Source organism: Peromyscus eremicus, chromosome 8a (genome assembly GCF_949786415.1).
Source record: "Peromyscus eremicus chromosome 8a, PerEre_H2_v1, whole genome shotgun sequence".
Classification (NCBI taxonomy): Eukaryota; Metazoa; Chordata; class Mammalia; order Rodentia; family Cricetidae; genus Peromyscus; species Peromyscus eremicus.
In genome coordinates, this window is record NC_081423.1 from 18,557,149 (window position 1) to 18,581,674 (window position 24,526).

At 45.7% G+C, this 24,526-nt stretch overlaps 1 protein-coding gene across 7 annotated transcripts in view; it reads left to right on the plus strand.

The window, feature by feature from the left end:
• Mapk8ip3 (mitogen-activated protein kinase 8 interacting protein 3) overlaps nt 1–24,526 on the plus strand; it is a 42,803-nt gene continuing 18,277 nt past the window's right edge. For 2 of the 7 annotated variants that reach the window (XM_059270322.1, XM_059270324.1), the window contains exons 1-6: nt 1–468; nt 10,423–10,543; nt 14,097–14,167; nt 14,402–14,493; nt 18,663–18,686; nt 21,905–22,049. In XM_059270322.1, coding sequence (XP_059126305.1) covers nt 151–468; nt 10,423–10,543; nt 14,097–14,167; nt 14,402–14,493; nt 18,663–18,686; nt 21,905–22,049 — 771 coding nt within the window. In that variant the 5' untranslated portion in view covers nt 1–150. The other 5 variants (XM_059270323.1, XM_059270329.1, XM_059270325.1 and 2 more) reach the window with 4 other exon arrangements.

Here is a 24,526-nt window from a genome sequence, read left to right on the forward strand (position 1 = left end):
CCCCCGCGGCCAGGCGGGACTTCCGGCAAGGGAGTGACGGGCGCGGCCTGGGCGGCGGCGCATCCTAAGGTGGCGGCTGCCTGAGGTGATAGCGGCCCGAGGACTCGGGCACCGGAACGAGCCGCGCTGGCGGCGGCGGCGATAGCCGCGATGATGGAGATCCAGATGGACGAGGGCGGAGGTGTGGTGGTGTACCAAGACGACTACTGCTCGGGCTCGGTTATGTCGGAGCGTGTGTCGGGCCTGGCGGGCTCCATCTACCGCGAGTTCGAGCGCCTCATCCACTGCTATGACGAGGAGGTGGTCAAGGAGCTCATGCCGCTGGTGGTGAACGTGCTGGAGAACCTGGACTCGGTGCTGAGCGAGAACCAGGAGCACGAGGTGGAGCTGGAGCTCCTCCGCGAGGACAACGAGCAGCTGCTCACGCAGTACGAGCGCGAGAAGGCGCTGCGCAAACAGGCCGAGGAGGTGCGTGGGCCCCGGCCGCCGCGGAGGGGGACGGGGTGGGCAGGTGGTGCAGCCAGCCCGGCCGGCCGGCAGCGTCTGCCGCTGGAAGGGCCGCTCTCTCCGTCCAGTCTGGACCCAGAGCCCAGCCTGTGCAGAGTCGGGGAGACGTGGGCCCCCAGTCCTGCTCTCCTCTGACCTTGGCTGCCGCCTGCTGGCTCGGGATTTTTATTCCTTCGGTCTTTTGAGCAAGTTGCCCTAGATGATCGCAAAGCCCAGAAATTTCTACTATTCTGGAAATAAATGCTCTTCTGTTTGTGATGGGAAGTGGCGGCTTATATGAGGTTAAATTCCATTTCAGTGAAGTTGACACAGTCTTAGAGACGATTATTGAAATTAAAAGTCCTTTTTGATATTTTGGCTTCTTAAATTAGTGGCCCCGTGTCCCGGTTAGGATAAAAGCTTTTTTTTTTTTTTTTTTTTTTTTTTTTTTTAAATCTTATATTGAATCATTCCTACTTACTGTGGTTTGCTTTGCTTTTGACTGTGGAGATGCTGTTTCTGAATTGAGGTGCACAGGCACCACTTGACGGGCTTCCTCAAGTTCTCAACATAGGGGCTTCAAACATTCTTAGGATGTGAGGAGGAGGGCTCAGGGTGACCTCAGACATTTTACTGAGGAGGGAACTGACTTCAGAAAGTGTCTGGGCTAGACCAAGGTCACACACTGACCATTTTCGAAAGGACAGGCCAAGATCTAGGGTAGACCTTGGCACCAGCCCGAGCTTTTCCTTCGGGGTCATATTGCTGCATAGTGGGGCAGTTCACCAGAAGTCTGCAGTGTTTGGTCCTTGTAGCCCAACCCTGGAGCTGTGACTTGTGCCTTCTCTCGCTCTCCATTGTCTTGAACTCTCGGGGGACTTTTGGTACATTGACAGAGAATTCGGGTATTTTTTTTCCCCCTTGCCTCTGTGCTTACATAGTCAAGATAACGGATGTGGAGGAAAAGGAGAAAATGAAGGTGGACAGCCGTAAGTCTGAGTTGGAACCTTATAATTTAAAAATGGGCTCTGCATGGAATAGGCACCTACTCTCTGTGGTGTTGACACTGCTCCCAGGGAAGATGCCTCTGCCCTCCAGTTGAATCACAAGCTGGGCTAAGCAGTGAGTGTCCATGTGGCCTGCAGACTGTAGCACTGCCAAGATCCAGCTCTTTAGAGAAGCTGAGCAAAGCAAGAAGTAAACAAATGCTGGGCAGACCAGGTGGAAGCTGCTGTTAAATGCCCATACTATGCCCTTGGAGGGACCTCCAGTGAGGTTAAAACTAAAGAGTGCCTAAACACTGTAAACAGTTGGCATTCTAGCTGTTTTGTGGAATGAAATAGGTGGTTATCTTCAGTTCTGTAGAAACAAAACAAAACACCACACACAGCTGTGCACTAGTGGCCAGCTTCTTTTTCTAGACAGGGACTTGTGATCAGATGGGTGTGATGTGCCAGGAGCTATGCATCACTGGGTGCAGACTTGTCACGGTGCAGAAGAGTGCTGTCCCAGGCACCTTGCTTGTTCAGTCTTAGTCAGAGGTCGGTAACCTGAGCTGCTAGCAGCCTTTGGAGAAGACAGAATCTTCAAGGTTTTTGTTTGTTTGTTTTTCAAGACAGAGTTTCTGTGTAGCCCTGGCTGTCGTATAACTCACTCTGTAGACCAGGCTGGCCTCTAACTCACAGAGATCTGCCTGCCTCTGCCTCCTGAGTGCTGGGATTAAAAGTGTGTGCCACCGCCCTGCAGGCTTTTAAAAATTCTTAGAGAAAACATCTTAGCCCTCCACTTCTTACCCGATACCAAGTGCTTCATTCTCTAGAACTCAGGACCTGGGAGGAGGGACTCAGCTGTAGAGTTTGCAGATGACAGTCTGGCCTTCCTACCCTCAGGGACCACACACCTTTCCCAGCTTCTCTCAGACTTTCAGTTGTAGCTGTCTCGTAAAGTGAGTGGGTTGCCAGAAGTAATGAATCAGTTCCACTACAAGTATCACTGTAGGCCATTGGTGTCCCAGAAAGAAAATTGTGGCAAGGTGAATTTAGCAGTGAGGGCAGAGTCCCTAATAACAGTTTCAGGTCAGCCTTAGACGGCATGGCTTAAGGCCTTGTGATCTGTTGAGTTGTTACTGACTGGGAAGATTCTAATAGGAAGTGTTTTTTATCCCAAAGTCCTTTCTCACTGGAAGAGAAAAGGATTAGAAAGGGGCAGTCAACTGTGCTAGCCTTTTCTTTGCAGTAGACAAGCACTCAGATCATAGGAAGAAAAATTACATTTTATTTTGGGCAGGGGTCAGGGGGTTTGAGACATGAGCCTTGGCTGTTCTGGAACTTGCTGTATTGATCAGGCTGGCCTTGAACTGACAGAGAGTTCCAAGCACTGGGATTAAAGGCGTGCGTTACCATTGCCCAGCAAAAAATTATGTTTGAGAGACAGAGAATTAGTGTCTTTATTGCCTTTAAGTCTTCTTTACCCTAAAGAATGTGCTAGGAAGCATTCTTTAGCTCATCTCAAGCAACTCAAGTAGGTTCTTTGGATATTTACTGATGATGTGGCATTTGCTGCCACACAAAGACTCCAAATGGAAGAGTTTGATCCAAGATTTATTTTTTCCTAGTTAAACAAGAATAGTCATGATCATAGAAAAACATTTGCATGGGATTAAATGGGAGCAGGGGTAACTTGAACACCAAACCTACTCAATGAATAGTACCTTTCATAAGTGAATTAATGCATTAAATCAGGAATTTATGTTTTTATTTTCATGTTACAAATAGTAAATTCACCACTGCTTGGACAATATATGGTCTCTTTTTAAAAAATATTTTATTTATTTTTATGTGCATTGGTGTTTTGCCTGCATGTATGTCAGCGTGAGATTTCCTGGAACTGGAGTTACAGGCAGTTGTGAGTTGCCATGTGGATACTGGGATTTGAACCTAGGTCCTCTGGAAGGCAGTCAGTGCTCTTAACCACTGAGTCATCTCTCTAGCCCCAGCTTGTGGTTCCTTCAGTCACATTAAGAGCAATTGTTTCCTAATGTACTAAAAAATAAACCCAAGTCCCCTTGAATGCTGAGCTACACCCCGGGCTCCTAACATTGATCTATGGAAGAAGCTGTTAGGCTGTGGTAGTCAGAGCTGTCTTTCCTTTTGCCTCCCCAAGTTGTTCCAGTGTAGCAATGCTGGAGTCACCAGGAGGAAAGCAGAGTCGTTTCCTCCGTGTTGTGCCCAGAGCCTCCTCATACATGGTATGCAAGTGTTCATCCCCCTAAGTGACACCCTTGTTCCAAGAAATTCTAAAAGATGGAAGCAAATAGAAATAGGTACAGAAACTGCATGCAGCCAGAGAGAACACAGGACTGGCCAACTGGAGTCTTGAGCCCCTAGACTGATGCTTTGTTACGTATTGTGATGTCTTGCTGTGTCAGAAATCCACTGTGGCAGCACAGACAGCAGGGCTGAGGACCTGTAATAGAGGTCAGTTCTTCCAAATTCTAGATTGAAGTAATATGCTTTTTAAAACTTTGTTTTTAAATAATACACAGAAAACATGCAAAAATAATACTCTTCACCCAGAGTCCCAAATGTGAGCTTTATTCCATGTTGACTTTTTTTTTCCTCTGTCACCCTCCTAAGGCCTCTTCAAGATGCCTGCAGTGTCCCTGCAGTCTCCTATATTTGAAACAGTTCCTCATTTCTGCTGTTTGCAACCTTGATACATGAGGACCACTTAGGTCTGTCACTTTTCAAGGGGTGCCTTGGTCTGGCTTTCATGTGATCTGGTAACCAGATCCATCCTCTAGAAAGAAAGCTAGCGCTACTGAGATTGTGACATCCTTGTCATGTGAAAGATGGTGCCTTGAAGGGGAATAAGACCCAGGCTGACACCCCTTTCTCAGATTCCTACTTTAAGTGGGAAGAGGCCTGTTTTTCTCCTGGCCTTTGCCCTCCTACCTTCCCGAGTGCTGCTTCTATTGCTTTACCCTGGAAAGGTTTATCAGACTACTTCTGCCGCTGCCGAATCTGCCCCCTACCCCCCAGCTTCTAGCATCTGACAGTGTACTGAAGAGAACATGAACATTCCCCATCATGCACCAACTCTGAAGAGTTTAGTATCTTTTGGCTTATGTCTGTTCCCCCCCACTCCCCTGCCCCCGGAGTTATTCTCTTTTTTCTACCTGCACCCTCAAAGAGATGCTAGCCCTGTGTGATGGGAAAGAAAGCCAGCTTCTTGTTTCTGTGCACATCTCTCCGCACTAATGCTTCAGTTCCTGAGGCCTAAGGACTGTCTCTTTGGAGCAACCATTCTGCCATACAAACTTCTGTGACAATGGGCCTGCCCGTTTCATACTATCCAGTTCAGTAACCCCTGGCTGCAGTGGCCTTTGAGCATTTTCACTGTGACTCTTGGAACTGTGGAAGTAGGCTTTGTTTTTTCTTTTTCTTTTTCTAGTGCTGGGAATGGAAAACAAGACCTCAAAGCATGGTAGGCAAGTTCTCTACTATTGAGCCACATGCTCAGCTTCTGCTTTTCATTCCTTTTAACTTGAATTGAAACAAACACATGTGGCCAGGACAACCATACCAGTATATCTGTCTGTGAGCAGTCTGACTGAGTTGACTTCATATAAGAGCAGGTGACTAATATTTTTAAGTTAGCATCAGACAAGAAAGGAAAGTGCTTAAAACAGGTTTGTACCAGGCATGGTGGCACACGCCTCAGATCCCAGCACTGGGGAGGCAGAGGTGGGCGGATTTCTGTGAGTTAGAGGCCAGCCTGGTCTACAAACTGAGTCTCAGGACAGTCAAGACTGTTCCACAGAGAAACCCTGTCTCAAAAAACTAAAAAACAAGACCCCCCCCAAAACAAAACAAAACAAAACAAAAACCCAAACCCATGGGTTTGTATTTTTCAGTGGACATTTTCCAGTTGAGATCTACTTAAGCAGTTGTGTGGAGACCAGGTAGAGACTACTGTGTGACGGGGGGAGGGGGTGCCAGCTGTCTAGGAAACAGCCCAGGAGGTGATGAATTCTCACTGGGCTGGGAGGAGGACTGCTGGGGAAATCCCTAGTGCCTGGAAATCAGCTGTGCTATTGGACACAAGGTGGAATCTTTGATTGTGAGCTTTATTGCATCCTGTAGTCTTTTGTTTTTGGGGGGTAGAGGTTAACTCTCTTATTGAGGTCTCATTGACACACACTGACTGTACGCTTAGTGTCCAGTTTGACTTTGAACACTTATGTAAGGCCCTGAAGTCTTACTGTTCTAGAGTTCTCCCAGGTCTTGTTCTCTACTTTTCTCTGCCTCCTCACCCCGGCTGATGGTTTACCTGCGTTCTTTAATGTTCATCTTGTTGGACTTTAACTAAATGGACTTACACAGAGTGTACTGTTGTCTGCCTTTTCACTGAGCTTCGTGATTTTGAGATTTGTTGAAGTTGTTGCCTGTGACACATTGAATACCTGTTATAGATAAGATATTTGGGGGATAATAAGTTAAATGTGACATGCCTCTATCTTTATAAGAATGTCCTTCCATTTGGTGATGTTTCTCTGAAAGATTGCTGAAATCAACAGGGACAGATTCGAAGCTGTGCCTATTATGAAAATGTTTGGAGCACCCTTTCTCACTAAGCTTCTTAGGTCTCCTATGGATTTGAAGTGTCACTCCTTCTATTCTCTGCCTCATTTGGGGCTCTTGTCCCATTTTGTCTTAGCTAGCCTTTTTCTTACTCTTCCTCCTTCTCAGCAAATACCTAGAAAAGCACACAATCCTACAGACACACACTTAGTCATAGCTCTGTCTGGCTCATATGTAAAATGCTGCTATTTTTTTAAGGAGAGAGAGAGAGAGAGAGAGAGAGAGAGAGAGAGAGAGAGAGAGAGAGAGAATGTATATGAGGTTTGTATGAAGGTAAACAAGTACATACCACAGGCATGCATGTGGAGGTCAGAGACAATGCTTCTCACTGTCTGCCTTGTTGAGGAAGGGTCTCTCTTATTTCTGCTGCTGTCTTGCATATTCAGGCCAGCTAGCCCAAAAGCTTCTAGGAGATTTTCCGGTCTTTGTCTCACATCTCACTTAAGATGAACACCACAATGTCCAGCTTATTTGTGGGTTACAGGGATCCAATTCAGGTTGTCAGGCTTCATCTTTTTTTTTTTTTTTTTTTTTTTTTTTTTTGTTTGCTTGTTTGTTGAAATAGGGTTTCTCTGTATAACAGCCCTGGCTATCCTGGAACTCACTCTGTAGACCAGGCTGGCCTCGAACTCACAGAGATCCGCCTACCTCTGCCTCCCAAGTGCTGGGATTAAAGGCGTGCGCCACCACTGCCCAGCTGGTTGTCAGACTTGTATGACTAGTGCTTTTACCCACGGAGCCATCTCCCTGGCCTTAAAATGCTTGTTTCTTGAAAGCAAGGACCTGTGTCAACTGAGGCATTAGAACATCTCCCTAGTAGGTTATCACATCAAAATGTGGGTAAAGCTGGACCAGATTAGGAAGGGGCTGTAGAGATGGCTCAGTAGTTAAGACCATGTACTGCTTTTGCTGAGGACCAACAAGTTCGGTTCCCAGCACCCATATTGGATGGGTTACAATCACCTATAACTCTAGCTCCAGGGGATCTGATACCCTTTCTACACTGTGGGCACCTGCACTCATAAGTGCATGCACAACTCACTATATGAAACAAAATAAATATTTTTTAGGAAGGAAGAAACCAACCCAAACTAGGGAAAGGGCCACAGAGGATGAAGATTTCCTGAAAAAGGCATCTTCCCCAACTCCCACCACAGGAAGATTTTCATGAAGGAAGACACTTAGAGTTCAGTTTTATCTTCATTTTTCTTACCTCCCTTGTATCACCCTTGCTCCTTCTCACCTCCTTTCTGTTTTGTTGTTGTTAATTTGGTTGGTTTTTGGAGACAGGGTTTCATTGTTCAGCCCTGGCTGGTTAGTATGCACTGGCTGGCCTAGAACTCATTAGGTAGACCAGGTGGTTTGCCTTGAACTTACAGAGATCTGCCTTCCTCTGCCTCTCAAGTATTGAGATTAGAAGCATGAGTCACCACACTCAGCCCTCTTTTGCAGTTTTTGAAGACAGTCTTATTCTCTAGCCTAGGCTGGCTTTGAACTTGCAGTAGTACTGTCTTGGCCTTCTAGATAATAGGCATGAGCTGCCACACCTTTTTGTTGTTGTTGTTAAATTTATTCATTTTATATGTCTTGGTATTTCGTCTGCATGTGTGTCTGTGTAACTGCCTATGTACCTGGTAACCAGAAGACCAAAAGAGGGCAAAGAATCCCCTGAGACTAGAGTTACAGATAGTTGTAAGCCATGTTGGTGTTGGAAATTGAACTCCAGATACTGTGCAAGAGCAGCCAGTGCTCTTAACCACTGGGCCATCTCTCTAGTCTCTGAGACAAGGGCTCATGTAGCCTAGGCTAGTTTCAAGGTTACTATTTTGCTGAGGCTGGCCTTGAACACCAGGTTATATTCTCTCCCCCTAACCCAACCCACCCACCCACCCCCAGCCCCAGTTTTTTCAAGACAGGGTTTCTCTGTGTTTCCCTGGCTGTCCTGGAACTCGCTCTGTAGACCAGGCTGGCCTTGAACTTAGATATCTACCTACTTCTGCCTCTTGAGTGCTGGGATTAAAGGCATGTGCCACCACCTCCATGCTGTGATTTTATTCGTTTCTTTGATTGTTTATCCTAAAAATCAGAGTGCATTAAATCAGTGTTTCAGGTGGATACTGGATGGATTTTTAGCATGAATATGAGAAACACTTGCTATATTCCTGAACTATGGCCATACTACTAACTGACATCTAATATTTGAATATAGAACTATCCCTGTTCTTCCTGTGCTGCCTAGTAGTTCTTGAAGATAGTGTCTATAACACCAGCCTCCCAACTCTTGAGTTTCAGACCTAGATAGTTTTATAGTATGGGAGATATAAAGTTGGCCATAAAGAAACATCTAATGTTAGGGTTTGCTGTCCCAACTAGCCCTGGATAAATACTTGATGGATATAGATGCCCCTACTGGTACCAGAATGTAGCCAAAGGTGATGGCACAGGCTCAGAAGCCCAAGTTGCCCCCAGCTCCTTGCCTGTCTGCTTGCTTAAGACAAGAGACCCATAAGGCACATTTTTCTTTTGGAAATTCATTCCCTTTCTTTCTCCCTATCCATAATGTGAACAAACCTGATTTTTGATTCCTCTGCGTTCACTTCTAACACACTAGATGAGTTCCTATGGGTGTTTCTGGGCTACAGAACTGTGAGAGAGAAGAGGTTCACCTCAGTAAAGCATGCTTGGTTTAGGAAAGCTGTAACAGCCACATGAGTCCCATTGTAAGAGATTGCATAGCCAGCACTCTGCATCCTGAGAGTCCCGAATGCTGACTTCTATTGTCACCTTTTATGTTTGACAGGGATATAAAGTTGACTTCTTCACTTCATATTTTATATGTAAAATGGGAAGAACAATCTCATTTCATGCAATTCTTTTTTTAAAAAAAGGCTGATTATATGAATTCTTCAAATAGTAATTGTATCCAGTTGATTCACAATCACTTGTTTTCATTGTTGTATATCTGCATATACACACAAAGGACCCCCCTGCATTTTGCTGGCTATGGGGTATTCTTCCTTCAGCTTACTTGTGCAGTGTCCTTAATCCTGTGTAGACTTCCTTCTGGCTGCAATCTCTTCCCTCCCAGCTCCTTCCTCCCCTCTTCTGGGGTTTTACACTCTCACTGGCTATACAGGATGAGTCATCCTTTCTTCCTTCACTGGAGCTCAGTGCTCCAGCACAAAGACCTTGGACAGGCTGCAGCAGGAGAGACATCAGACTGATCAGACAGCTGTGGACGGAGCGTAGGTGGGTTATTATATGAAGCATGGCCCTAGCCAGAAACTGAGGCCTGAAGTTCAAGGTTAGCTTTATATTCATGTCCTCTGAGAAGCTTTTTTATGCTTTTAAAGCCCACCAGGTATTTATGCTTCCTATAGATGGAATTTCTTGGTCACATTACAGTTTCTTGTTCAGTACTTAAACACACTTCCTTCTTCAACCCTTACTGCTGTAGGAATCACACCAGGTATCCATCACAATGGCGCTCAGCTGAGACAGTGTTCATACCCAGGGTCTGCACCGTGGGTGTGATTCCTCTTTGGACCTGATTAGAGTGTCTTTCATTTGCAGAGTGGTTTCTTTTCACTTGATTTGATGATGATCAGTGATCAGAAACTCCACAGGCTGGGCTTTTTGAAAGACGAGTGATGCTTGTTTTTAGTTCAGTAATGATTGATCCTGAGCTAAGGGATGATTGAAATGCAGATTAATGGGGTTGGAGAGAAGGTTCAGGGGTTAAGAACATTGGCTACTCTTCCTGAGGACCCAGGTTCTATTCCCAAAACCCAAGTCAGCTCACAACTGTCTGTAACTCCAGTTCTGGGGGATCCGATGCTCTAGGATCCTACCTGCATGTGGGACACATAAGCTCACACAGCCACGCGCACACACACACGCACACACACACACACACACACACACACACACATATTCATAAAAATAAGAGGTAAATAATGAAATGGAGATGAGGAGAAAAATTGCCTTTCTTTCATTTAGAAGTTTTGGTGATTGTTTTTTTGTTTTGTTTTGTTGTTGTTGTTGGGGGTTTGTTGGTTTGGTTTGGTTTGTTTGTTTGGTTGTTTTTTTGAGACAGGGTTTCTCTTTGTAGCCCTGGCTATCCTGGAACTTGCTCTGTAGCCCAGGCTGGCCTCAAACTCACAGAGATCCACCTGCCTCCGCCTCTCGAGTGCGGGGATTAAAGGCATGCTCCACCACTGTCCGGCATGAACTTGTGCTTTTTCATGTGAAAGACTGTTGTCACCTTCTGACCTTTTGTCTTTCCCATGCATAGAAATTCATTGAATTTGAAGATGCCTTGGAGCAAGAGAAGAAAGAACTCCAGATCCAGGTAGAACATTATGAGTTTCAGACACGTCAGCTGGAGCTAAAGGCCAAAAACTATGCAGATCAGAGTAAGTGACTAGCAGGAACCTTGAGTTGGGACTGCATGTATATTTTAAAACTGACCTTGGATAGAATCCACAAGTGTTGATTAAAGGGGGTGGGTGCCTAAGGTGGACTTGTTTGCATTTCACCCTGATTCTCAACTGTTGCTTCTGTCTCTCGCACACATGTATTTCCATAATCAGCCTCAAGTCCTTTGTGGAAATAGTCTTTGTGGCACAGCACACTTTTGCTTTACTATGTAATCTCAACACTTATACCCTCAGTTCTCCTGTGGTTCTGGGGAACCAAGCACTATGGCCTTGAGCCCTGGCTGGTCTTTGTAAAGCTAAAGATTACTGTACTGATAGAACCACTGTTTTAGTGACAGTTCCTAAGGGTAGGTAGGTTTGCTTTCTGTTTGCAAATAGTAGCCACTTGCCTGCTGCTCTTCTCAAACCTTGATCCTCAGCACAATAGCCTCTAAGCCTCAGTCTCATAGTAGGTCAGGATCAACTGTTAAGCCAGGGTTTTCCCCTTTCCCAAATTCTGGTCAAAAGTATCTACAGGAAAGGTGAAAGGGTGCTTTTAAAAATTAAAAACTATAAAAACAATTATTTTAACTTCTAAAGCTGCATTTAAGGGACTGGAGATTAATTATTAAGATTGTATACTGCTCTACCAGAGAACCTGATTTGGTTCCCAGCACCCACATTAGGCAACTTACAACGGCCTGTAACTCAAGTTCAAGGAGGTTTGGATGTTCCTAGCCTCCTCAGGCACCTGCACTAATGTGCACAACCCTCCCACCCCACTCCTACATGTACATGATTTAAAATAATAAAAGTAAATCCTTACAACTTTACTTAAACTATAGTGTTGTTATTACAGCTATCCATTAAGTGTTTTTTGTTTTCTTAGAGACAGAGTTTCTCTGCATAGCCCTGGCTGTCCTAGAACTCACTCTGTAGATCAGGCCGACCTCAAACTCACAGAGATCTGCCTGCCTCTGCCTCCTGAGTGCTGGGATTAAAGGTGTGTGTCATCACACCCGGCTTCAATATTTTTTTTTCAATATTTTTTATAATTCAATATTTCAATGATTAAAACACATTTGCCACTTTATTTGGTTACTTTGAGAAACAGCTACCTTCATTTCTCTGTGAAAATAAAATTGGATTGGGGGAGAGAAAAAAACTGGCTTAATAGGTTGGGTTTGACCTATTCCAAGGCTGAGACTTCAAGGTTACTGTACTAGACTAACACCCTGCTAGGGATCAGAGTCTGAGTGTGAGCAGTGGGCAAGCTGCTTCTGTACATGCTAATATTTGCAAACAGCAAGTAAACCTAAAGGCCTGTTTTGGTCACGTACAATAAACCTCATATTTATACAGGTACTGTGACTTTCCTTTTGATTGGAGTGTTTCACAGTGAAAACTTACTGGCTCTTTTCTTAGAAAGGAAAAAATACCAACTGAGATTAGTAGGTAGTGATTCTCCAGGCCCACATGAGGCCTGAGGGCAAAATGGAACCTGTCAACCAGACAGTAGCTGCACAGACATCCAAGCAAGGGCCCACGGGAAGGTCTTGGGGTCTAATACCGGTTCCTTCCAGAAACATATAGACAGACAGAGACAGAGACAGGCTGAGTTTGAACACAGCCTGACATGGGTAGACCTTTTGCTTCTTGGGCAGCCGCTTAAGTGTATGCTGTTTTAGTTAGTATAATAACTTGCCAGTGTCTGTAAGTCATGTATATCAGTCACATGTGTTCTGTGCCAGTGTAAAAGTCATGTGTAGGTTGGGTACTGGTATCTATAAGTTACATGTGCAATGCTAGGTACTAGACTCTTCTAAGTTATGGGCTTTGGATATTGGTGTCTATGTTGGATGCTGGTGTCCCTAGGTCATATGTGTTGGGTTCTGATGTCCCTGGGCCCCATATGCATTGGGCTTCATGTGTGGTGTGTACTGGTGTCCCTGGGTGCTATTGTCTATGGGTCTAGTGTGTGTTGGGTCCTAGATCCTATTTGTTATTGGGTGCTGGTGTCCATGATTTGGACTCCTTTCAAGAAAAAATGGAGCTGACTTTGCCTTGAGCTGATACCTATGCTGAACTTCAGAAAGAGGTCCCCACACTACTATTGATTTACAGATGCAGGATGAGCAGCAGTAGCCTCCACAGTACTACCTGGCAGCTCATTCCCAGGTCACAGAACGCAGCATAGTCTGAAATGAGATGTGGAGCCATGTAATTTGTTAAGTCAATTTAGAAAAGACATCAAGCCGGGCGGTAGTGGCGCACGCCTTTAATCCCAGCACTCGGGAGGCAGAGGCAGGCGGATCTCTGTGAGTTCGAGGCTAGCCTGGTCTACAAAGCGAGTTCCAGGAAAGGTGCAAAGCTACACAGAGAAACCCTGTCTTGAAAAACCAAAAAAAAAAAAAAAAAAAAAGAAAAGAAAAGACATCAGGAGGCCAGGAGAAAGTGATGATGGAAGCCGGTGAGGGACCATACCACCTAAGGTCCAGGACACACAAGTTTCACATGTCCTGCTTTGTTTTATCCATCTTCATCACTTAGTGGGCTACAGAGACAGAAGTACAGAGCAAGGCACACAGGGATAGTGGCATGTTGACTACACCAGGAAGACCCAGGGACAGGTTTCCTGGCCAGTATTGCCAGTTATCTTATTAGTCAGTTGTATTTTTTAGACAGGTACATGCCATGGAAGAGGGGACCATTCAGGTTGTCACCAGTTTTTGTTAGCAACTTAGAAAACAAGTTCATGGGCTGGAGAGATGGCTCAGAGGTTAAGAGCACTGGCTGTTCTTCCAGAGGTCCTGAGTTCAATTCCCAGCAACCACATGGTGGCTCACAACCATCTACAATGAGATATGGTGCCCTCTTCTGTCCTGCAGGCTGAACATTCACTGTATATATGATAAATAAATAAAATTTTTTAGAAAAAAAAGAGCTCTAATATCTTCTTAAAAAAAAAAAAGAAAACAAGTTCAGCATTGATGTGTGTAAGGAATGCTGCTGTTCTTTTCATCATACACTTCTGAGTTCTGTCAGTCTTTAACATGATTCAGATTATTCACTTGAGTTTTGTCTCTTTTCATGAGCTTCTCACTTCTTTTGTTTTAAAAAAGACTTATTTATGTATTCATTTGTTTTAGGGGTATTGGGGATGGAACCCAGGGCTTTGTTCATCATACTAGGCAAGTAGTCTACCACTGAGTTCTCACTTCCATCTACTCTTGGCACATGCTGTGAGTTTTGCCTATGTTTTGGAAACTTCTGACTATCCTAAGAAGATGCTTTTTGTAAGTTCTACCCATCCAGGTTTCCTTTACAGTAGGATTGAGCGTTCTCACATGTGCAGCACATACTACATGCCACTTACCTTGACCAGCCAATCATATTCTACATCTAGGACTCTTACTAAGAGCAAAGCACCGTTTCTGAGCACAAAGTGCTGCCCTGCTGTACCATGTGCCAGGGTTTGGTTACAGTCCAGAGGACATATACTAAGCTATATCGAGTGGACTGCAGCTGACACAGTGGTTGTATTTTCCAGTTTCCCGATTGGAGGAACGGGAATCAGAGATGAAGAAGGAGTACAATGCTCTACACCAGCGGCACACAGAGGTAGGTGCTAGTGGACACCCTTCTGGGATGAGAGTAGGTATTAACTGCTAAAGCTGCACTTAGCATTGGCTACTAATCTTTTGTCACTTCTTCTAAAGCCTTGATAGAAAGCTGTCTACTCATGTTCCTTAGATTCTTGTTCCCTAAATGAGTTGTTTTATTCAAGCACAGCACTTCTGAACTATAGCATTGGGAGTTCAGTGGGTGACACTAACAGGGATCCCCTCTTGACAGATGATCCAGACCTACGTGGAACACATTGAAAGATCCAAGATGCAGCAAGTTGGGAGTAGCGGCCAGACAGAAAGCAGCCTGCCAGGGCGGAGGTAGGTGGGCTGAGTGGGCAGGGCCTAGTGGGCAGGAAGAGGGCGTGGCAGGGCCTAGTGGGCAGGAATGTGCATAAAGGTGGACATGGTTTCCGCTGTAACTGTAGGGTTTGCCTTCTGCTGAGTCCCAGGGCTGTGCCTGAAGCTCAGGAAGATTGTATACAGTCTGTCCTTGCTCTTTATGGAATCTGATTTTGCAAATTTTCCTACTTATTAAAATATATTTGAAAACTTGCCAATCAGTGCTCACATTGCTTTCATAGCTATTTGCATACTGTGGGGTGTGGGGTTTGAGCCAAAGGATGGGCTCTTGACCAAGATTTAACTCAGTGGTGCTCTACTCTCCCATCTGAACCCCTATATAGATGCTAGTGGGAGGGACTGGGAGGATCTGTACAGCTTCCTTTCAGAAGTACAGAGAGGCCTTGACCTGATAGTGTGGCTTTGAAGCAATGAGGGCTTTGAAACAGTCACCTAACACTTTTTACCTTATTTTCTTATTTATCCTAAATGTATAAGTATCATCTGGTAGAGTCAATCCAGATGAGTTGTGGGATCTAAAACTTAAGATCTACATAAAATATGTACATATTCCCCTTGGGGCAGTAGCTTAGTGTTCTTCATCTGTGCTCTAAAACAGGCATGTCTAGCCTGGCCCATAGACCACATGGGTCCTAAGATAGCTGTGAATGCAGCCCAACACATTTGTAGATGACAACATCATATAGTAATGTCAAAAAGGTTGATACCACTGCTGTAGAATATACTATTATTAATCAACTTTTTTAGGAGAAGAATGATGGGCCACTTTGCTCAGCCCCTGTCCCTGCACCTCATGTAGGGTAGGATGGTGTCCATAGACCTCCTTCCCCCAGGTCCCTGTTAGGCCCAAGTTCAGGATTTGGTGCAAAGCATGGATTCTTTACACTTTCTGTGTCTGAGTCAGGAGATCTAGAGAGCAAGTATCAGAGTTCTCATCCAGGGCATCCCCAGTTTGAGAGTTGAGTGATTAGAGATGACATTAGTCAAGTGTGGGAGGGGCAGGAGCCAGAACCACACATTGAACCAGGCATTACCCTATTGCTCTGTTGTCCCAAGTTCCTGCAGCTGAACCTTTTGAAGCCAAGTCCAGACCAGAGAAAGCCTCTAGTCACTTCACAATAAGGCTGCATTTTCCTCTTGCTTGCCTGCATGTATTATATCTACAAATGAGAAGGTTCAAGATATAGAGCTCTGGGCTTCATCAACTACTTTCTGAGTGACTGGCAAAGCTGTCCTCTTCAGCATGCCAGAATCTTTGACGTGAAAATAAGAATGCACTTAATCAGATCTTGTAGACCTGAAGAAGGTAGGGAGGGGCTGGGTGTGTGTTCTCTGACATGGTGCTGCTACTTCCAGCAGGAAGTAGAGTCTGCAATATTTACAGTCAGTTCTGGTCTATAGACAGGGTACAAGCAGTTTGAATAGACCCCAAGCACTAAGAATTAGTGAGACAGGTTGGGGATTTAGCTCAGTGGTAGAGTGCTTGCCTAGCAAACATAAGGCCCTGGGTTTGGTCCTCAGCTCCGGGGGGGGGGGGGGGGGGGGGACGACGACGACAAACAACAACCAACCAACCATGGGGATTGTGATAGGAATTGTATTGGGCTGGAGAGATGGCTCAGAGGTTAAGAGCACCGACTGCTCTTCCAGAGGTCCTGAGTTCAATTCCCAACACCCACATGGTGGCTCACAACCATCTGTAATGAGATTTGGTACCCTCTTCTGTATACGTAATAAATAAATCTTTAAAAAAAAAAAAAAGAATTAGTGAGACAGTATGGATGAAATTTTGGTGATATATAACCCTGGCAGTTTGTTATTACTGGATGAAAAGTGGAAGTATTAAACTTCATACTATCAGTTGCTGGCCCAGGAAAACTCCTTCCTTGCAAACTATGATACTTTCACATTGTGCCCTCAGAAAATTTCCAGTTTACCAGGCTGACCTTATAATCAGTGATCTTTAAGGGAACAGATATGGTATCTGAGTTTGGTGGAGGGTTTGGGAGGTTTGACATGTTTGTTTCTGGCTGTAGCATTCCAGAACCTTCTTGCCAGCATGTCCTTCAAGAGAACACCTTGGAGCCAGGCATGATTGCTCAAGTCTATATTCTGATCACTTTGCAGTTGAGGCAGGAGGAAATCCCGTGTTAAAGGCCAGCTAGGATTATATACTAAGTTCCTGGGTAGCTTAGGCCACAGAGTAAAACACTGTCTTAAAAAACAAAAAGAGAATTGCTTGGCAGCTTTATGATTGAAAATGTGGGGGAATCATGCCCAATGTATCACAGGAAGCTGGGCAACATGACTTAGACCCAGGATTGCAGACTGCGTGTACCCAGCATCTTATGTCACAGGTGGGTACTCCAGATCCTGTGGCTCTGTAGAAATAGATCCTGTGAGCTCAGCCAAAACCAAAGCTGGGCTGTGTTGAAAGCCATGTAGGCGGCAAAGCTGACCTCTAAGAACTGCGATCATCACTATGGGCCAGGTCAGGTTACCTGGTTTTCCTTTAGAAAAGAGACACCACAGCTTCAGGCAGGTTGGGCTTTGCTACGTGTATCTACTTGGTAAAGGAACTTGCTACCAAGGTATTCTGTGGACCCATAGCTTTGAGTAGTCTATATTAGCTGGGTATCCAGAGCCTTTACTTCTACCCCTGGCTTCTCCCTCATAATCAGATTTTGTCTCCAGCTCTGGCAACCAGGCTGTGGGAAGCATGTTTCCTACCTGAGAGGAGTTTAGCACCCTTGGGCTGGTGCTGCTTCCTGTCCTTTTTTCCCTAAAAGAACTAGCATGCCCTTGACATGCTTTATGAGAAGGGGATCTGTGAATTTCCTCTGTCTGTGGCCATCTTGTGTTCTCTGGGCAGCACAGGACCTTTGGTGCCAAGAATAAGACTAACAAGCATAATGGGTGGCTGCCTAGGAGAAGGCTTTGTTCATGCCTTCTAGAAACCCAAGAAGCCTTCATGGCCTTTTCTGTTGTTTGACAAATGGGATTCTCCAACCTGACCAGGAAGAGTATGGGCTGTCTTGCTCACTGAGGTCAAATCCTTAGGTGCTTGGTCTGATCTGCCCATTGAGCTCCCCAAGGCCAAGGTACAAGCAACCCTGTTGCCTTTGTCTCCTGAACCCATTGCTAGCCTTCCATACTAGTCTCCACAGAATAGGAGAATGGTGCTTGTTACCAGGTTTGTGGAGAGGGTGGGTGGGTGGGTGGGGTGCGCTAATGTTCACCTCTGGGCTCTTCCCACCATCCTGACCATTAAAGTGCCACTAAAAGTTCCTCAACCCATCGACTCCATTCTACCTGTCATTAGAAAGTAGTTAAACTAATCTGTCTCCCATGATCTAAACCTCAGTCAGGAATAAGGTAGCACAGAGCCCCAGGCATGGACAGCAACTATCTTGACCTAGAGTAGTGGGCTAGTTGAGGTAGAGAAAGAACCCTTCCTCCATCCCAATTGTGTGCACTATCACAGCAGGGAACTATGCTTCAGCATTGCCAAAGCTCTGTCCTTGGGCTGAGGTGGAAGGATGCTTTGTGTCCTTTGGGTCAGATGTTTAACTTACTCCCCTCTGAGCTCAGACTCTTCCAGTTCCCCACAGGGACTTTATAGAGCCTCCTGAGTTTGAGTTGCTGGCTACTTGTGATACATGTGGCCTTTTCCTGCACTCCTGGCATGGTTTTCAGAGTCTGTATGTGTGGAATGAACTCAATGGAATCTCAAACACTTGCTGTTTTTGAGCCATTGCTGCAGATGTGGGTGGGAGCCTATGTGTCTCTTCTCATCCTATGTGCACATGTGTGCTAGATATTTGTGATAAGCCCTGTGCTCATCCATCTGCTGCTACCTGTTCAGTAGGTCACATCCTAGGGTCTTTTGTCAAAACCACAAAGATCCGTACCCCATGTGTCTGTTCCTATAGATAATGTGTATAGCTGTTTGTATTGAGGGTAACACCTGGGTCCAGACATCTCACCATCATCATGCATGTGATTTCCCTGTGAACACATGCATAGATATTGCCAGTTTGACCTTTATTCTCTAATGTGGTCTTCTTGTCCTGCCCTCTGTGCTGTCGCTGCTGTGTGCTGGCCATTCTGTCTGTTGCTGCTTGCAGTCCTCGCCAGTCGTGGAGGAAAAGGTAAAAGCCTGCTGGTCTTTGTCCACTGCAGTGCTAGGGTCACTATGAGGTTGGGGTTGTCTGGAGGAAGAATTAGGACAGTGATTACTTTGATTGAAATCACAGGGTTTTTTGATGAACTTCTTCAGCTGTATATTCACAAGATTGAGGAAGTACAAACTTGATGGATACCTCAGCATAGCCACACAGTAGTTGGCAGAGCAGGATTTCCCTGAGTTTCTGAGGTTTTAGGTTCTACCCCACACTCAAGAAATGTCTGCCCTTATCACAGATGAAATCATGCCATTGACTCCTGCCTCTGAGAGCAGTATGTGGCTGAAGTTTCAACTTGCCCTGACTTGGGAGATGGTAGGCCAGTAGAAACATCTCAAGCTGTGGATTTAATCATCTGCAGTGTATGTGTTATTCCGCCCTTTAAGACAAGAGCCACCTCCCCTGTTCTCATCCTGGAACTAGGAACACAGTATGTTCTCACCCAGGATCATGAGTAAGAGTACTTAATGGGGTCAGAGCGAGGCCCAAGAGTATTCCCCATGCGGGGCACAACATGGTTAGGGAGATTGGGAGACTACTGGAACAGGCAGGGCTAATGAGCTCCTGCTCTGGTTCCTGGCTTTTCTGGCTTTCTCAGTGGCCCAGAGGCTTGGCACTTGTGGGATGTTGTCACACACTTGTGGGCTGAGCTAGGGAGGTTCAAGTAGATAAACTCTCCAACTCACTTGGGGCTCAGCATCTGAATTCTTTCCACTTAGTGCTAATAAGCCCAGCATGCCCTGTGTAAAGGAATCATGCAAGCCAAACATTGGAGAGTGCCTTCCGAGGCCTTAGCCCTGAGCATTCCTCCACTACCCCGACTCATAGTCCCCACATGCAACACTCAGCCTCTTTGGTTCTATCCTTTCCATGACAAGCCAGAAAGACAGCAAAGTCAAGTTCTAGCAAGTGCTAGGGGTCTCCTTACTGCAGAAGACAGTGTTGTTTGGGGCAGGACAGACAGAACTCCCCAGTCTCTACCAAGAGACCCCTGCCCCGACTCAACACTCTCAAGCTAAACAGCCAGCCACTGGCAGTTCGTGAGTGTGCTACTGCCCTCAGCCCTCCTCTTCATCCCTGGCATTCTTCATGCAGTAAGGAGAAGACACACATTTTCTGCCTTCAGAGTGTGTGTTGCTAGCCTCTGGACATGGCTCCTTGAGACCCCAAAGGAAGATACCTCTCCTCTCATGTCTCTAGGTACTGAACACTCAGTGTCAGAAGCTATGGCATGAGCAGACTAATGCTTGACCTGAATAGCTTTGAACGGTTTAGACAGCCCTGGGAGTGTGGTGTTGCCTAGACCTGTGTGTGGCCAAACCTGCTTAATTGGCAGTCTCTGACAGGATGGCTTTGGACTCTCTCCCCACTATTGTTTACTATTTACGGCTCATGGAGAATCTTGGGGATGAGCATCAAGCTTTGCTCTTCACCTTTAGTTTACCAGATTTTCTGGATCTGGACCTGCCTTCTGTGAGCTATGATGGCTGGGTAGATCTGCACATAGAAACCATGTCCTGTTAAGGCACTTTACAATGAGAAGCCCTGTGAAGGGACTACGAGGAGATAGTTCAATGGGGGCTCAGATCCCCAAAGCTTGCTGGCCAGCTACGCTAGCCAGTGACAAGGTAGGAGGGCTGGAGAGATGGCTCAGCAGTTAAGAGCACTGACTTTTCTTCCAGAAGACCCGGGTTCCAGAAGCACCCATGTGGCAGCAATTCCCAGGATCCACATGGTAGCTCACAACTGCAATTCCAGGATCCAACACCCTCACACAGACATACATAACAGGCAAAAAAATAAAATAAAAATAAATTTAAAAAAAAATTTAAAGGTGGAGACCTATACACAAAAGCCCTATGACGTCCCAGAGAACTGGTTGATGAAGGGAGAATAACGGTCTTGGGGCTGCAGAGATGGCTCAGCAGTTAATAGCACTCACTGCTCTTCTAAAGGATCTGAGTTCAGTTCCCAGCACATGCATCAGGCAGCTCATAACAGCCTATACCTTTAGGTATAGGGAGTCTGACACTCCCTTCAGGACTCAGCTGACACCTGGACTCACATGCACATACCCACACATTACACAAATATATACAGAATTTTAAAATAATAAATATTGGAAAAGCTCTTATTGGTATTGCTTTAGGATTGTTAGCTCTGACACTTTTCTATTTAAAATTTAAATAGGGGATCTGGAGAGATGGCTGATGGGTTAAGAGCACTGTCTGATCTTCTAGAGGATGTGGGTTTGATTCCCAGCATCCACATGGTAGCTCACAACCATCTATAAATCTAGTTCCATGAAGTCCAATGCCTTCTTCTGGCATCCATTGCACTAGGTATGCATGTCCGCAGATGTACATGCAGGCAAAAACAACCATACACATAATGTTTGGTTTTTTGAGACAGAGTTTCTCTGTGTAGCTTTGGAGCCTGTCCTGGAACTTTCTGTGTAGACCAGGCTGGCCTCGAACTTACAGAGATCTGCCTGCCTCTGCCTCCCAAGTGCTGGGATTAAAGGCGAGCGCCACCACTGCCCAGCAAAATAATTTAAAAAAAAATTTAAATTAAACTAAATAAAAAAATGTTAGAGTATAGCCAGGTGGTGGTGGTGTACACTTTTAATCCCAGCATTCGAGAGGCAGAGGCAGGCAGATCTTTGTGAATTCGAGGTCAGCCTGGTCTACACATTGAGTTCCAGGACAGGCTCCAGTGCCACATAGAGAAGAAACCCTGTCTTGAAAAACCAAAGAAAAAAAAAAAAAGAGTGTGATGGAAGGGAAAAATACATGAGTCCTGGGGCTGGAGAGATGGCTCAGAGGTTAAGAACACTGGCTGTTCTTCCAGAGGTCCTGAGTTCAATTCCCAGCACCCACATGGTGGCTCACAACCATCTGTAATGAGATCTGGCTCCCTCTTCTGACCTGTAGGAATAAATGTTCTGACACTGTATACATAATAAATAAATAAATCTTAAAAAAAAAAAAAATACATGAGTCCTAATTAACGAACAGTTTTCAAATGTATGGAAATGATACTTAGTGCCTGAGTTTTGAGTTTTGGGATGCCACTTTAAGCATTGCCATCCATCAGACAGTATCTCTGTGCCAAGAAATGGACTTTGGTTCTCTCATAGCGCCATCTAACCATCCACTCCTGTACTTATCTCCCTCCTACTGCAGCAGGAAGGAGCGTCCCACCTCTCTGAATGTCTTCCCCCTGGCTGACGGCATGGTACGTGCACAGATGGGGGGCAAGCTCGTGCCTGCGGGGGACCACTGGCACCTGAGTGACCTCGGCCAGCTGCAGTCCAGCTCCAGCTACCAGGTTTTGTAGCCGTGGGTGTAGTGAGGGTTCCCAAACTACTGGTATCCTATGTCCATTCAGGGGACTTCAGTCTTTGCTATTTTTCCTGAGTTAGTCCATCATCCCCTGACATAAGACAAGGACAGAGAAGCAGAGCTGGAGTGTCAGGAGGCATGAGCTTCCTGCTCTGTTTGACCTCACACTATCACCTGTGAGTCCAGGCTAGTCCCCTTAGTTTCTCAGGCCATTCTGCAGCCAAGGAACCCATGTCTATTAAGGTTGAACTTAGCTACAACAGAATGTACCCCCAAATACATGCCTTTCTCTGACTAGATGTCTAGCCAGGATGCATGGCACTCCAGAGACTTTACAGGCATTCAGTATCTTAGAGTGGGAAGCGTCTGCTCAGAGGAGGCATAAATAGGAGATAGCTTTTGGCCTGGGCTGTTTTCTACTTGTCTCTGGTCATAGTTCCTCAGCCACAAGTTGAGAAGGCAGATACTATCACCTGCAGGTATGTACCCCAAACATGGAGCCCAGAAAAGGCCAGGTTATTCATCAGGGCCCCAGGTCGTTTTCTGTACAAGGGGTCTGTGTGCTTAGACTACCTGGAAGGTAGCTACAACATTGCCAGGTAAGGGAGACTGCCTTCCTGGGGTGGAGGAGGTGGCCCTGGGTCTGGTGTTAAAGATCCCCACAGAGGGAACTGGGTGACATATACTCTTGGGCCTCTGAATGTAGTGGATGTGGAGTCCAGAACTTCTGAAATTTCCTGCTGTTGTTCTTGGCTGACTATTCTTCTGCCTGTGTCCAGCTTGCCTGCAAGGGCTGTTGTGTGCTGCTGGCTGTCAGAAGTGACCCACTGCTTCTACTCTTGTTTTAGGCAATGAGTAGATCTTCGAGACAGAGGTGCTGGTGCCATGTCTCACTGTCCTGTCAGTGTGTGTGCCCTGAGAAGAAGACAGCAAGACCCATAAGAACTCTTGCTATCTCATGGCCTTGCCATTATGCCAGCTTTTCATGCTCAGTCACTTGCTCACTCACTCTCCCTGTGGGAAGGCTTCCCCTTAAGCATTTGCAGAAGCTACAAGAAGGCCATGGAAGCTTATGCCTGACCCATCCTGGCTCCAGGCACCCACTCAGAGCCATGCTTTACCAGCTTTTCTTCTTACCTTGTCTTTTCTGTCTGTACTATTTTGTTTTTCTCTCTTAAACCATAATGTTTTATGTTTTAGTTTGTTGTATGTTTTATTTGATTTTTCTTATTAATAATTACATTAAGTTCTTTTTATTTCATGCTCCAGATTTTAAGGTTTTTCTAATTTCTTAATTTTTGTTTGTTTTTTGTTTTGTTTTTTGTTTTTATATACTGTAGTGTTTTAACCAAACAGTTGTGGCTACTCATGGTGAGGAATGACCGCTAAGAGTGTGGGTTCTTTGCAATACATTTGGAGGTCACTGCTCCCCGTTGATGTTTAGGAGGTTGAGAGGTTTGCCCTAGGTAAGTGGTGGCCAGGGGGGTGTATCCCCTGGGTAAGTGTGGCCCTGTAGGATAACAGAGTGGGGGCACTGGGGAGGCATAGCCCAAGGGCAAAATGCCCCCATTTTTACAGTAGGCAGAAATGGACATTGAGGAAGGAGGTCTGGAAATGAGTGGGACTCATACCCTAGCTTCTTCCTGGCCTGCTTGGAGTCTGGTTTTTTGCCCTTTGTTTGGTGGCAGCAGCAGAGGTCTACATCTGGACGGCACCTGGATGACTCTGAAGAGGGGCAGGCACAAATCTTTTGAGAGCTACATCTCAAAGGCTCCATGTGAACCATGCTCACCTTTTTTGGCACTCACAAGGATGTAAAGAAGAAAAATGTTTCTCCCTTGTCATATTGGGCAGAAGCTGGATCCAGATACAGAGCTAGAATTTTGTTACAAAGCCATTTCCAAGGTGACTAGACTACATGCTGGTTAGGGTCCTCGCCTCAGCATTGCTTGCTAGGACTGAATTGTGTTTGGCTGTGGGCCATCCTGGCCCTTGTAGGATACAGAGCAGCATCCTTGGCCTTCACTAACTTGATGCTGGGAGCACCAATGAACTCTGACAAGAGAGCAGTCCTTTGCCAAGCATCCCTACACAATTGCTTGTATAGAAATAAAGGAGCTTGGTAGATAAAGCCAGAACCTTGTCCTTTGCAGACGTGACTGTATCCAGTACTGAGAGACTCATGCTAGGGCCTGGCAGTGACCTAGTGAGTTGAGCAAAGGCACCCACAGAACCAGCTCTGACCTGTAAGACCCAGGTGTATGTACACTGGTTAGTTCATACCTCTGCATTTACCCAGCTCTGTACAGAGCCATATATATACTCCTTTCCTCACTGCACACTGGTGAACATCTCCCCGACAGAGCACTCTTCTGAAGACATGCCCTCTCTCTGGAAGGCAAGACTCTAGAACCCAGTACAGTGCATACCTGAGATGTTTAGTCATCATCCTTGGCCTTCCCA